General features: G+C 46.5%; 1 protein-coding gene across 2 annotated transcripts in view; it reads right to left on the reverse strand.

The window, feature by feature from the left end:
* Nucleotides 1-1,762, reverse strand: part of LOC139279770 (transcription elongation factor A protein 3-like) — a 47,456-nt gene extending 45,694 nt beyond the window's left edge. For both annotated transcript variants that reach the window (XM_070898972.1, XM_070898971.1), the window contains exon 1: nt 1,526-1,762. In XM_070898972.1, coding sequence (XP_070755073.1) covers nt 1,526-1,594 — 69 coding nt within the window. In that variant the 5' untranslated portion in view covers nt 1,595-1,762. The remainder of the gene's footprint in view (nt 1-1,525) is intronic.
* Between the last annotated feature and the right edge of the window lie 13,773 nt (nt 1,763-15,535).

The following is a 15,535-nucleotide window of genomic DNA, read 5'->3' on the forward strand; positions in this document are numbered from 1 at the left end:
GGGGGAGAGATATGGGGGGGGGGGAGAGATATGGGGGGGGAGAGATATGGGGGGGGAGAGATATGGGGGGGGGGAGAGATATGGGGGGGGAGAGATATGGGGGGGGAGAGATATGGGGGGGGGGAGATATGGGGGGGGGGAGATATGGGGGGGGAGATATTGGGGGGGAGATATTGGGGGGGGAGATATTGGGGGGGGAGATATTGGGGGGGGAGATATTGGGGGGGGAGATATTGGGGGGGGGAGATATGGGGGGGAAGAGATATGGGGGGGAAGAGATATGGGGGGGAAGAGATATGGGGGGGGAAGAGATATGGGGGGGGGAAGAGATATGATGGGGGGAAGAGATATGATGGGGGGAGGGAGGGAGGAGGAGATATATGGGGGGGGGAGGGAGGAGGAGAGATATGGGGGGGAGGAGAGATATGGGGGGGGAGGAGAGATGTGGGGGGGGAGGAGGAGGAGAGATATGGGGGGGGGAGGAGGAGGAGAGATATGGGGGGGGGAGGAGGAGGAGAGATATGGGGGGCGAGGAGGAGGAGGAGAGATATGGGGGGGGAGGAGGAGGAGAGATATGGGGGGGGAGGAGAGGAGGAGAGATATGGGGGGGGAGGAGAGGAGGAGAGATATGGGGGGAGGAGGAGGAGGAGGGATATGGTGGTGGGGGGGGGGGAGGAGAGATATGGGGGGGGGGAGGAGGAGGGATATGGGGGGGGAGGAGGGATATGGGGGGGGGGGGGAGGAGGGATATGGGGGGGGGGGGAGGAGGGATATGGGGGGGGGGGGAGGAGGGATATGGGGGGGGGGAGAGGAGGGATATGGGGGGGGGGGAGAGGAGGGATATGGGGGGGGGGGGAGGAGGGATATGGGGGGGGGGGGAGGGAGGAGAGATATGGGGGGGGGGGAGGAGGAGAGATATGGGGGGGGGAGGAGGAGAGATATGGGGGGGGGAGGGAGGAGGAGAGATATGGGGGGGGGGTAGGGAGGGAGGAGGAGAGATATGCGGGGGGCGGAGGCGGAAGAGAGGTTGGGTGGTGGATAATAGGTTCGGTGGGAAAGAGAATAACATTCAGATCTAATAATATCCCTGCTCGGTCACAAGGAGGCGTCCGACATTCGGCAGACTCAGTTTCGTTTACGTTTATAAAAAAAATTATGCCAGCCCCGACGTTGGCGTTTTGTTTGAAACCGGGGGCGGGGGCGGGGGCGGGAGGGTGTAACTCGCCAGACGGCACGGGGAGATCCCATTACCGCGTAACGCGGGGGCCTGGGGTTTAAAGCCAAGCCACCTGCTCGACCAATCGATTCGATTCGGCGGCAGCAAAAAAAAAAAGTTGTGCAGACTTTCAGCAGGCTCCAAAGTCTCGACCGAGTTCCCAAAGTTGCTTGGAGATTTTCACGGAAGTGCGAATCCGCTCCGCTCTTGGCACAAGAAACTGCAGGGGACCCGCTCTCCCCGAAACTCCGCAATTCCACGTCAACTCCGCGCTACTGCCGCCTCCCTCTTGCATCTGATCAGCCTCACCGTGTTCTTCCTCGATACCATTTTATCCAGCTTCCTTGCAATGCTGACGAGGTTTTCCTCCCTTCCCATGGCGTCCTCTCCTGCATAAATCCGCAAAGTGCGCAGCAAAATTAATGTGCGATAAATAAACGTTCAAAAACCAAAACAAAACAAAACATTTGGAAAAAAAAAAGTTGCTCCCGAGTTAATGGCGAACTCCCGGACAGAAAGAGGCGTGTTCCACCGCTCGGCGCAGCAAAAAGGTCCCCTGGCGTAAAAAAACAGATGGTGTCAAACTTCAACATCAGAGACACTGCCCAGAATAACTAGGCTTGAAAGAGAGGAAATCCCTCGATGTTTAGCTTTTTAAAAATACTGCTTTTCTTTTGTTGTTGTGAAGAAAAATATGACTTAGAGGACCGCAAAACTCAAATAAAAGTTGGTAAATTTAATTCAGAAGGTAGTTGTATACCAGGAAATAAGATTTAAAGGCACACTCAACAACAAGAAGAAGTTACGTTTATATAGCGCTTGCAGCTGGATTTCAAGAATCTAGTTGAACAGTAAAGGTCCCATTGTGCAGTTGAAAGAAATAAAACGAGGTCAGGGTAAATCATGGCTAACTGATGCCTTGCTTGTTTTTTTAAAAAAGAAATAACTCATATTTATGTCGAATCTTTCACGATCTCAGGATGTCCCAATGCGCTTTACAGCCAATGAAGTACTTGTGAAGTGTGGTCACTGTTGTAATGTAGGAAACGTGGCAGTCACTTTGTGCACAGCAAGCTCCCACAAACAGCAACGTGATAACGACCAGATAATCTGCTTCAGTGATGTTGGTTGAAGGGCAAATGTTGGTAAGGACATTACTGGGAGAACTCCTCTGCTCTTCTTCAAAATAGCACCATGGAATCTTTTACGTCCATTTGAGAGAGCAGACAGAGTCTCAGGTTAACGTCTCATGCAAAATACAGTATCTCCAACAGTGCAACACTCCCTCATTACTGCACTGGAGTGTCAGCCTATATTTTTCACTCACGTCTTTGGAGTGGACTTGAACCCACAACCTTCTGACTGAAAGGCAAGAGTGCTACCCACTGAGCCAGAGCTGAAATCTAAAAGATTGTAGAAAAATAAGATTTTCACTTTATCATTATCTTGCAAATGAGATGAATGACCAGTTAACCTGTTTTCAGTGGAGTTGATAAAGGGAGAAATTAAGGCAAGGACACCAGGAAAACTCCCTGCTCGTCACACAAGGCCATTTGATCTTTATGTTATTTTTAATTCATTCTCGCTGGCAAGATCGTCATTTATTGTCTATCCCTCGTTGCCCTGAGATGATGGTGGTGGGCCTGCTCTTGAACCGCTGCAGGAATTAACAGCACTGTGGGAGCACCTTCACCACACAGACTGCAGCGGTTCCAGAAGGCAGCTCACCACCTTCTCAAGGGGCAATTAGAGATAGGCAATAAATGCCAATCTTGCCAGCGACGCCCACATCCCAGGAAGGAATTTAAAAAAACATGTGGAAATATTTAATGTGGTTTTGCCATTTAATGTCCTTTAAAGAACACACAATGTTAATAATAGAAAATCTCCCAGTTAACTCTGTTTCTCTCCACAGATGCTGCCTGGCCCGCTGATATTTCCAGCACTTTCTGTTTTTATTCCAGATTCCAGATTCCAGCATCCGCAGTATTTTGCTTTTGTATTTGTGTGACACAATGCTTTATACTGAGATGATTTATTAACAAAGATAAAAATTAAAGATGAAATATTGGAACTCAAAAATAGAAATAAAGTGCAAAATGTACGGTAGATCGATAAAAAAAGAAAGACTTGCATTTATATAGCACCTTTCATGACCTCAGGACAGCCCAAATCACTTTACAGCCAATGAAGTACTTTTTGAAGTGTAGTCACTGTTGTAATGTAGGGAAACGCGGCAATCAATTTGCACACCACAAGTTCCCACAAAACAGCAATGAAATAAACGACCAGAGAATCTGTTTTAATGATGTTGGTTGAGGGATAAATATTGGCCCCAGAATACTGGAGAGAACTCCTCTGTTCTTCTTCAAAATGGTGCCGTGGGATCTTTTACTTCCACCTGAGAGGCAGATGGGATCTTGGTTTAATGTTTCATCCGAAAAACGGTACCTCCGACAGTGCAGCGTTCCTTCAGCAATGCACTAGAGTGTCAGCCTAGATTTGTGCTCACGTCTCTAAGGTGAGACTCGAATCAACTGCCCTTTATAGTAAAAGAATGAAAAGAAAGAACTGGCACTTTTCATGACTTCAGGACGTCCCAAAGCGCTTTACAGCCAATGAAGTACTTGTGAAGTGTAGTCACTGTTGTAATGTAGGAAATGCGACAGCCAAGTTGCACACAGCAAGATACAGTGAAATAAAAGGACCTGTTAGAAAACCTAATCGCCTTATGCAGTCCTTCTGACCCAGAGGTGAGAGTGCTACCCACGAACCACAGCTGACTGAAGTATCTGAAAGGCGGGGGAGAAAGGTTTTCACATTTCAGGCTGCAGCAAATATAAACTAATTTCACAGTCCTGAACTCCCATTCATTTTAAGAGATTTAAATCTTGGATCCAAGTACCTCTTAATATTGTAAAATTCCAGAATGCCCATCTATAATAATAATATCATTTTTTGTCTGTCCTGGGGTGGGGGTGGGGCCGGGGGTTGCATCAACAGTTGCACCGACGAATGGGCAATCAGGGCCCGCCCAGATCGCAACCAATCAGGGCAGGGAGCGAAGGCGCCAATTTTAAAAGTTTGATTTACGCTGGGTCTGCTCCAATGAGTAGAGGGAAGGAGAGAGAGAATGGGAGAGCACGGGTGGGAGGGGAATGGAGAGTGAGAGAGATGAAGGGAGAGGGAGGGAGGGAGAGGACGAGCGGGTGGGAGAGAGAGAGGGAGCAAAGGAGAGGGAGAGTTGGAGGGGGAGGGAGACGGAGGGTGAGAGGGCAAGGGAGGGTGAGAGAGGGGGAGGGAATGAGCGGGGATGGAGTTGGGGGAAGGGAGGGGAAGAGGGGGGGAAGGGAGGGGAAGAGGGAGGAAAGACATCAGGATTAATTCTATAGACGAAGAAGATGATAACAGTCAAAATAGTACTGTTGCAATAAAGATACTAATTTGACCACAAATGTTTTGCGGGTCTCTGCTAGTATATAAATATTCTTAACATTTCAGCATAGGGTGCACACTTCCTGTCCACAAACCTCACTTCCTGCTGTTATGATTTTTGTTCAAACTTTTGCATCAATATTTGATAACGCTCCTGTGAAGTGCTTTGGGACATTTTATTACTTTAAAGGTATAATATAAATGCAAGCTGTTGTTTTTATTCGAAGTTGCTATGTCAACATTTCCCATTCAATTTTGCTGTCAGCTGTCACATTACAGTTGTAGGGTCTGGGCACTAGGTGGTGCTGTGGATTGCATTTCCAACTCCGTAAACGCCTTGTATGTGAAAAAAAAACTTATGTTCATTAACTGACCCTGAACAATGCCACAAGCAGTTTACTAGAGTACAAAACATATATTGGGTTTTATGTCTAGGGTTCAATGCAAATAATGTGTTTAGTTCCCTCTGAATTGTCCTATGTGACAATCCAACAGAGTAATTAAGACCCTATTCTGTCAACCTCAGGATTAAAGTGCAATATTGATGAACTATCGTGACACTTCCAGATATCAAGGACTGCTTTAAGATGATTAGTTTTGCTAACAGATACTTTTATTTCACTGGATCTTGATGTGTACAAATTCCCTTATGTGTTTTCTACATTATAGAAACATAGAAACATAGAAAATAGGTGCAGGAGTAGGCCATTCGACCCTTCGAGCCTGCAGCGCCATTCAATGAGTTCATTGCTGAACATGCAACTTCAGTACCCCATTTCTGCTTTCTCACCAAAAACCCTTGATCCCCCTAGTAGCAAGGACTACATCTAACTCCTTTTTGAATATATTTAGTGAATTGGCCTCAACAACTTTCTGTGGTAGCGAATTCCACAGGTTCACCACTCTCTGGGTGAAGAAGTTTCTCCTCATCTCGGTCCTAAATGGCTTACCCCTTATCCTTAGACTGTGACCCCTGGTTCTGGACTTCCCCAACATTGAGAACATTCTTCCTGCATCTAACCTGTCTAAACCCGTCAGAATTTTATATGTTTCTATGAGATCCCCTCTCATTCTTCTGAACTCCAGTGAATACAAGTCTAGTCAATCCAGTCTTTCTTGATATGTCAGTCCCGTCATCCCGGGAATCAGTCTGATGAACCTTCGCTGCACTCCCTCAATAGCAAGAATGTCCTTCCTCAAGTTAGGAGACCAAAACTGTACACAATACTTCAGGTGTGGCCTCACCAAGGCCCTGTACAACTGTAGTAACACCTCCCTGCCCCTGTACTCAAATCTCCTCGCTATGAAGGCCAACATGTCATTTGCTTTCTTAACCGCCTGCTGTACCTGCATGCCAACCTTCAATGACTGATGTACCAAGACACCCAGGTCTCGTTGCACCTCCTCTTTTCCTAATCTGTCACCATTCAGATAATAGTCTGTCTCTCTGTTTTTACCACCAAAGTGGATAACCTCACATTTATCCACATTATACTTCATCTGCCATGCATTTGCCCACTCACCTAACCTATCCAAGTCACTCTGCAGTCTCATAGCATCCTCCTTACACTGCCATCCAACTTAATGTCATCTGCAAATTTGGAGATACTACATTTAATCCCCTCATCTAAATCATTAATGTACAATGTAAACAGCTGTGGCCCCAGCACAGAACCTTGCGGTACCCCACTAGTCACTGCCTGCCATTTTGAAAAGTACCCATTTACTCCTAGTCTTTGCTTCCTGTCTGCCAACCAATTCTCAATCCACGTCAGCACACTACACCCAATCCCATCTGCTTTAACTTTGCACATTAATCTCTTGTGTGGGACCTTGTCGAAAGCCTTCTGAAAGTCCAAATACACCACATCAACTGGTTCTCCCTTGTCCATTCGACTGGAAACATCCTCAAAAAATTCCAGAAGATTTGTCAAGCATGATTTCCCTTTCACAAATCCATGCTGACTTGGACCTATCATGTCACCTCTTTCCAAATGTGCTGTTATGACATCCTTAGTAATTGATTCCATCATTTTACCCACTAGCGATGTCAGGCTGACCGGTCTATAATTCCCTGTTTTCTCTCTCCCTCCTTCTTTAAAAAGTGAGGTTACATTGGCTACCCTCCACTCCATAGGAGCTGATCCAGAGTCTATGGAATGTTGGAAAATGACTGTCAATGCATCCGCAATTTCCAAGGCCACCTCCTTAAGTACTCTGGGATGCAGACCATCAGGCCCTGGGGATTTATCGGCCTTCAGTCCCATCAATTTCTCCAACACAATTTCCCGACTAATAAGGATTTCCCTCAGTTCCTCCTCCTTACTAGACCCTCTGACCCCTTTTATATCCGGAAGGTTGTTTGTGTCCTCCTTAGTGAATACCGAACCAAAGTACTTGTTCAATTGGTCTGCCATTTCTTTGTTCCCCGTTATGACTTCCCCTGATTCTGACTGCATTATAACAGTAATGATTCCAATAGCAGACTTTCAACTTCACCAACGCCACCATCCAGTGCTGTTCCTTCTTTGGAAATGGGTTTTCTCCATGTGGACCCCCTGTGCGCTCCCCGCGGACCCCGAGATCTCCTTGCGGACCCCCTGAGATCTCACGGACTCCACTGGGATCTCCTCATGGACCCTCCCCCCCCCCACCCGAGATCTGACATATTCCACTGGAATCTCCTCATGAAACCCCCCCAAGATCTCTCGTATCCCACTGGCATCTACGCATGGACCCCCGCACCCCCCCCCCAACCGGAATCCCACGGACCCCACTAGGGGCTAGCGAGAGCCAGTTTGAATACTTCTAATCTATGCAGGGGGCAATCGGTAGCCAGGGGCGATCAGGAGCCAGAGGCGATCAGTTGCTGGGGGCGATCGGTTGCCAGGGGTGATCGGTTGCCAGGGGGCGATCGATAGCGGGCTGCCGGGGTGGGGTAGCTGGCGGCTGCCTGTGGGATCGGGGGCCTGGGGATCAGAGATCCAGTTGCAGCGGCGATCGGGAGGGTGGGAGTTTGAATGTGGGGTCTGGAGAAGCATTACTGCTCCTCCCAGCTACAGGCTCAGTGAGTAACTTACCTTCTGTGTTGCCAGTGCTCTGTTGAGCTGGTTTTCCGACCATGTCGCTGCCTTAGGGCAAACCAATCTTGGAGCGAGAACCTCAAGCCCGCGCCTTGCCCCCATTTGTAGAAGTAAAGGGCCTAACGCCAGCTTCGGACGCGGTTAAAAGACGTCTCTTGTTTGTCCTTACCGAATATGGCGGGCGGAGCACTTTCGGCCGGAAGTGCGCGCGCACTCCCTGCCTGCCATCTTGGGGACTTAGGAGATCGCTTAGTGCCCATTTTACTGGTGCGGCGCAGCCTAATTTCAAGGCCGGTGATTTCCAGCTCCATTTGACCCGGCATCTGCGTTGCTAACTTAGACCCAATTTGATAGCAGATATTTAAGGAAATTTCCCCATTCTAATCAGAGCATCTTACTCCCCAAATCTTGCTGATAAACAGCCCGTTGCCATCTTCAGCAGCCCAAGTACAGGATTAGCAGTGTCCTCAGCCCACTACCAGGATTTGCAGCCGATTCTATCTTTAGCTTGCTGGTGTCGGAATATGTTTTAAAATAGCCAACATAAGCCGCACGGTGGTTCATGAGCTGCTATTCAAGATAATCTCCATGTGGTCCTGTCAATTTCACATCCAGTCCCTCCTACTCCACTTGTACTGTGTGATTATGGTTTAGTTACCACTGAAGATGCAGTGCACTTGAAACCAATCCAGTTGTATTCGGGACAGTCAAGGATAGCCTTAAGAACCTCGACGAGGTTTTACCATTCACTTTTATGTCAATGAGAACTCCTCAAATTCCACTCCCCCTCATTCCCCCCCCCCCTCCCCCACACCCACCCCTACTCCCCTCACCCACCCTGTCCCCAGTTTTCTCCTCTCGTGAAAGACATGGACTTATGCTGGGATACAGTTCCCTAAGTGCCACATGCCCTTTGGTGCCCATGTCATTGTTTTTATCAGTGAGCCTTACGTGAGAATAAACAGGCTATTCGACCGTGAGCGGATAACACGGCGAAGTCCGATCTTATTCTTACCCAATGTCTACACATTTGCATTTTTCAGTGTTGTGATCAGTGGATAGGACAGGGACCCTGGCTGATTAACCCCTCACTTTCCCAGGACATTGAGGCAAATTGATGTCCTGGTTTATGTAGCTCTGTCTCACACTGAAGTGCCCTTACTAGGTGAGCCATTGGGGAAGCTCTCAAACAGATCAATCCCATTCTGCACCCACATTAATAAGGAGTGATTGGCCACATTACGTCAAGGCTAGATTGAGCCAATCGGTCAGCATGAGGCTTTCTCGGTGAGTTGCGTTTCAGGGAAGTGATTTAACACAGTGCAGCACCCCTGAAATTTCTACGCTTTCTGCAAGTTAATGCGATTTTCTCCCCAAATACCAAGGTCTCAGCATCTGAAAGATTAAAAAAATCTAGAAACTGCCTGACGAATAAAGATCCAGGTCCATTGAGTTCACCTTCGAACATTCCAGCACGATACAACGATAATGGAATTGTTGACTGATCGTAGCAATCAATCTCGATCAATAAGTCTACAACAGACCCCAGACATGATGTGAGGAAACCCCCCAGTGGTGGAGAGCTTTGGGAACCAGAGGTTCAAAGTCACCGGTTCCTCCCAAGCATGCTACACTTACCACACGTCATGTCTCAAATTACTCCTATACTGTATCCTCAAAACGATACTTTCTGAAATAAATCTAATTTGAATAGAATGAATCAGTACTAGCTGCTTTCACCGTCTTCCTAGGGAGTCTGTTCCATAGATTGACCACTCGCTCACTGAAATACTGTTTCTGCAGACTAGTTTTGAATTTACCCTCCTCCAAGTGCAGGCCCTGGCCTCTGGTTCTACTCTTCTGGACAAGGTTATCTAGTCTCTTTACAATCCCATCACAGCACCTCTCCACCATCTCTTTTTCCAATGAGAACATGCCCAATTTACATATTCATTCCTCATAATCCAATCCCTACATCCCCTCAATCATTCTGGTTGCCCTCTTTTATATCCTCTCAGTAGCTGCAATATCCTTTTAGTACTGCGGCGACCAGAACTGTACACAGTATTCTAAATATGGTCACACCGATGATTGATAAAGCAGCAGGGTTACTCAATTGCCACAGATGGGGTATGACCCACTGATATTGCACAATGGACAATTTATTAAAATGGTTAAATTGGATGCGTTTCATTATGCGATTTACAGGTCACTTTAAATCTTCCCTTTTTTCATTTTCATGCGGTCAGTTGTGACATAAAAGCTAATAATCAGCTGCTGCACAGAGAATAAATAGCGAGACCACAGGCCAGTCATTTATCAATACCTTAGGTGCCCTTTGCCTTGACCACATGGTTACCAAAAACCAGCTCTGTCGCTCTTAGTTATTTCATACGAAGGAAATAGAGGGTACACAGCCAGGGGCTGTTGAGTATGAAATAAAAACAAAAAATGCTGGAAATACTCAGCGGTCAGGCAACATCTGTGGAGAGAGAAACTGAGTTAACGTTTCAGGTCTGTGACCTTTTGTCAGAACTGTAAAAAATTAGAGATGTAACAGGTTTTAAGCAAGTACAGAGGCAGGAAAAAGAGCGGGGGGAGGAAAGAACAAATGGGAAGGTCTGCGATAGGGTGGAAGGCAGGAGAGGTTAAATGATAAAAGGGATGATGGTTGTCATGTATGTACTTTTGGGATCACTAGCCACTAGATGGCGTCACTGTTGGAGGCCATTGGGCTGCTCGCACGTGTGTGCAGCCCAAGTATAAAAGGCCAGCCATTTTGTATATTAGTCGCTTTGGGCCTTAATAAAGCAGAGCCAAGGTTATACCTCTTGGAGTTAAACAGTACTCAGTCTAACAGTTATTGCATACACAACAATGGTACAAGGCAAAAAGGGGGTGTTAATGGGACAAGTAAAGAAACAAAAGATGGGTCTAGAGGAGCTGTAAATGTTAAGAGCAGAATCATTACCAACAACTGCTGTTCAAAACAAAATGGGAACAGAGGTTCTGATTTGAAGTTGTTGAATTCAATGTTGAGGTCGGAAGGTTATGTGCCTAATTGAAAGATGAGGTGCTGTTCCTCGAGCTTCTGCTGAGCTTCATTGGAGCAGTGTAGGAGGCCGAGGGCAGAGAGGTCAGAGTGTGAGTGGGGCAGAGAATTAAAACAGCAAGCAACTGGAAGCTCAGGGTCGTACTTGCGGACCGAGCGGAGGTGTTCCGCAAAGCGACCACCCTGTTGAGTATGACCCTTGTTCAGTGTCAGACCCAGTGTAATAATGTATCACTGCTTCCGTTGCTTACGAGTCTGTATGGGGATCCCAGCTTATCAGATTTCACTATTGATTAACTTATGAGCATATTATTTGCATTGACGCGCACTAATGAAGAAAGGTTAGGACTATGTTGGCTGTTATCCTTTTAATCACATTCGCCATTGAATAGGGATCCTATGAAAGGGATCAAAAAGGGCATTGGATAAGTACCTGAAAGCAAACATTTTGCAGGGCGGCAGGGAAAGGTTAAGGGAGTGGGACTAGCTGAAGTGCTCTTGGAGAGCCGGCATGGGCTCGACTGCTGAATGGCCTCCTTCTGTACTGTAACCATTCTATGATTCTATGCAATGAGCCTCTGACTGACTGGTTTTCATTGACTTAACAGTTTTGATTTAGAAAAAGTGTATTGGCTGGCCGATCTGGTGAATGAAGAGTTGATCCTGTTTTATGGCTCCCAAGCCACGTATTATGTATACTGGCTGATCAAATTATCTGGTCATTATCCTTAGAGGGGATGCAACAAAGGATCATTAGATTGGTTCCTAGGATGAGCGGATTGGTCTATGAGGAGAGATTGAGTAGAATGGGCCTATATTCTCTGGAATCTCGAGGAATGAGAGATGATCTCATTGAAACGTATACAATTCTTAGAGGGCTTGACAGGGTAGATGCTGAAAGGCTGTTTTGCCTGGCTGGAGAGTCTAGATCGAGGGGGTCATAGTCTCAGGATAAGGGGTCAGACATTTAGGACTGAGACTGAGGAGAAATGTCTTCACGCAGAGAGTGATGAATCTTTGGAATTATCTACCCCAGAGGGCTGTGGATCCTCAGTCGATGAATATATTGAAGACTGAGATAGATAGATTTTTGGTCATTAAGGGAATCAAGGCATAAGGGGATAGGGCAGGAACATGGAGTTGAAGTAGATGATCAGCCATGATCTTATTGAATGGTGGAGCAAGCTCGAGGGGCCGCATGGCCTACCCCTGCTCCTATTTCTTTCATATTGCTGTTTGTGGGATCTTGCTGTGCTCAAAATTCGCTGCCACATTTCCTACCTTACAACAGTGACTACACTTCAAGCTGTACTTCCTTAGCTGTAAGGCACATTGGGACGTCCTGAGGTCGTGAAAGACGCTATATAAATTAAAGTTATTTCTTTCTGACTGCCAAGACTTTGCTCAGAAAGCATATTGGAGGGGATTTTAGTATTGGGTTATTGACGTCTGTTTGACTTCCTCCTTCACAAGTATCCGCCCAGTTGTCACATGATGTGGCCTTGGTGACATGTATTTGCCCATTTAAAAGGGTGCTCACTGCACTGATCACATTAGCACACTTGACCGGCCCGTGACTCGCTTAGTGGGTAGCACTCTCGCCCCTGACTTAGAAGGTTGTGGGTTCAAGTCCCAATCCAGAGACTTGAGCATATAATCCAGGCTGACACTTCCAGTGCAGTACTGAGGGAGTGCTGCACTGTCGGAGGGGCCATCCTTCGGCTGAGATATTAAACCGAGGCCCCTTCTGCCTCTTCAGGTGGAAATAAAAGGTCCCACGGCACTATTTGAAAGAAAAGCAGGGGAGTTTGCCCCGGTGTCCTGGAGCCAGTATTTATCCCTCAACCGACATCACGAAAAAAAAACAGATTTCTGATCATTATCTCATTGCTGTTTGTGGGAGCTTGCTGTGAGCATATTGGCTGCAGCATTTCCTACATTATAACAATGACTACAAATCAAAAATATTTCAATAGCTGTGAAGCGCTTTGTGATGTCCCAAAGTCGTATAGAAATGCAAGTTCTTTCCTTCCTTCTTTCTATGCATGGTAAGGCCAAAGTTTCATCTCTTCTGAGTTGGCTGATCTCAGTTGAGACAGTTGTAGACTTGCAGACCTTGATTAGAGATGGGGGATAAACTAGCACCAGCAGTGATAACGCTGGAATGTGCTTGTACATGGACACCATAAGAGAGCAGGATCAGGATCATGGTCGGATTGATGCCTCCCATTGTCAAATAGCACACCTACACACAGTGTGCAGGTTCATAATGAGCAGCGATCAGACTGACGGGCAGCCAGTACCCGTCATATTGTAACCTCAGAGTAAATCAGTGCCAGGACAAAGTGGAAGAAAGTTGGATTAAAATAAACGGCGCACACTCCTGCCCCGCCTCCCCACCCCCACCTGTAATCTCTTCTCAATTATGCTACACACCATTAAAAAAAAAGCCTCCGACCAGATGCACATCAATCTGCAAGAACATCCAGGTCGGAATGTTTCCATCCAACTCACAGAAGGGACATCGCCACGACTTACAACTGCTGCCCATCTGTTCAATTCAACAATTAAACAAACCAATCATTTTTATGATGTACCCGCTCTCAACGCGAAATTAAAACCGATCGCCACAATGGGCTTTGCTTGTACTGCACAGATGTACGGAGCCCAAACCTGCTCAACTAGGTCACAGCTGTGCAAACCACCTATTGTGCCTGAAATTGCGGTTGGAGGCTTCCTTCCTACGAACGCCTCCGACCCGAAAAAAAATCTACGAATCTACCTGCTGGTCCCGGAGAAACGTAGGATCCCGCGTCGGAGGCCAAGATTCATCTGTCTTTGAGGTACGTAAGGCCAAGCTGGAGTCACATGGGTCTGGACAACCAATCATCATGCAGTATTCTTATTGATAATAATGGGAACTCCGTTTGTACACGCTCTCATTACTATCAATGAGAAAAAGCCCTAAAACACCCAAACACAGCATAATAAATAAATAAAACACCTCACATATTTAAAATGAATTGAAATTAAATGTAATTAAATATTTTAGAAAAAATATATATTTTTTGAAATGTTTTTGGATGTTAAAAATAAACTTACCTTAATGGACAGGGTTTTTAACTATAAAAATGTGTATTTAAATTTAATATGTTTTAAAACTCTTATACTGGTAAAAGTAAGTTATGCGCCTGCTTTCACCAGGCATAAAAGTTTGAAGGACATTCGCTGGGCATGAGTTGGGCAAATAGCCCAATCTCTCCCGTGTGGATGTCCTTCTCCCGGGGATGCAGAGGATCTGTCTAGAGAAATCTTTGACAGATCGGAAAAGCCTGTTTTCGCCGCATGCGCATCGCATCCCGATAACCGGCTTTTGCCTGCGCACTTCGTATGGACCCGGCGAGGCCGGAATTTTAGCCATTGTTTTAATCTTTGTGGTCGTCTAAGTGTATATGAGTGCCCCTCAGGGACCGCATGTAAAGTTTAAATCATGTTCCCATTAGCTTGCATATATTAACAGATCTTGGCATTCTGATGAGGAGCCAGTACTAAAAACAGCCTCTGTCAAACCTCCAGGCGCACAAAATGCAAACACGAAGGACCACCAAGGTGAAACACCATCGAGGGACTGAATGGCCCTATGTTCCTTCCCAAGATCACCAATTAAGAAATAAGCAGAAATTAGGGACATCGCTGTCTGATGACTACATGTAGTCTACAGTTTGGACACCCTGCTTTAGACTAAATCTTCCAATCACAGGTGTAATACAGGACAAAAATTTTAATTCCCATCCTTGTTTTCAAATGGCTTCCATGGCCTCACCCCTCCTTATCTCTGTAACCTCCTCCAGCCCTACAATACGCCAAGATCTCTGCACTCCTCCAACTCTGGCATCCCGAGCATCCCCTATTTTAATTGCTCCACCATTGACGGCCGTGCCTTCAGCTACTTGGGCCCCAAGCTTTGAAATTCCCTCCCTAAACCTCTCTGCTGCTCCACCTCTCCTCCTTTAAGATGCTCCTTAAAACCTATCTCTTTGACCAAGCTTTTGGTCACCTGTCCTAGTATCCCCTTGTGGCTCGATGTCCAATTTTGTTTGATAATGTTGGTCAGCCAGTGGCTCAGTGGGTAGCACGCTCGCCTCTGACTCAGAAGGTTGTGGGTTCACTCCAGGGACTTGAACACAAAAATCTAGGCTGACACTCCAATGCCGTGCTGAGGGAGTGCTCCACTGTCAGAGATGCCGTCTTTCAGATGAGATCTTAAACCGAGACCCCATCTGCTCTCTCAAGTGGACGTAAAAGATCCCATGGCACTATTTCACAGTTGTAATGTGGGAATCATGGCAGCCAATTTGCACACAACCAAGTTCCACAAACAGCAATGTGATAATGACTAGATAATCTGCTTTTGTTATATTGATTAAAGGATAAATATTGGCCAGGACATCGGGGATAACTCAGAAGCAGGTGAGTTATCGCGACTGAGCTTTTACCTCAACTCGACTTTCTTGCACTATCCCCATATCCCTCGATTCCTTTAATGCCTAAAAAACTAACAATCTCAGACTTGAATATATTCATCAACAGAGCATCCTCTGGGGTAGACAATTCCAAAAATCCACAACACTCTGCGTGAAGAAATTTCTAAGCTCAGCACTAATTTTCCCACATTGCAACAGGGACTACACTCCAAAAGTACTTCATTGGCTGCAAAGCACCTTGAGATGTCCAGTGGTCGTGAAAGGC

The sequence above is a fragment of the Pristiophorus japonicus genome, chromosome 14, assembly GCF_044704955.1.
Source record: "Pristiophorus japonicus isolate sPriJap1 chromosome 14, sPriJap1.hap1, whole genome shotgun sequence".
NCBI classification, from domain to species: domain Eukaryota; kingdom Metazoa; phylum Chordata; class Chondrichthyes; family Pristiophoridae; genus Pristiophorus; species Pristiophorus japonicus.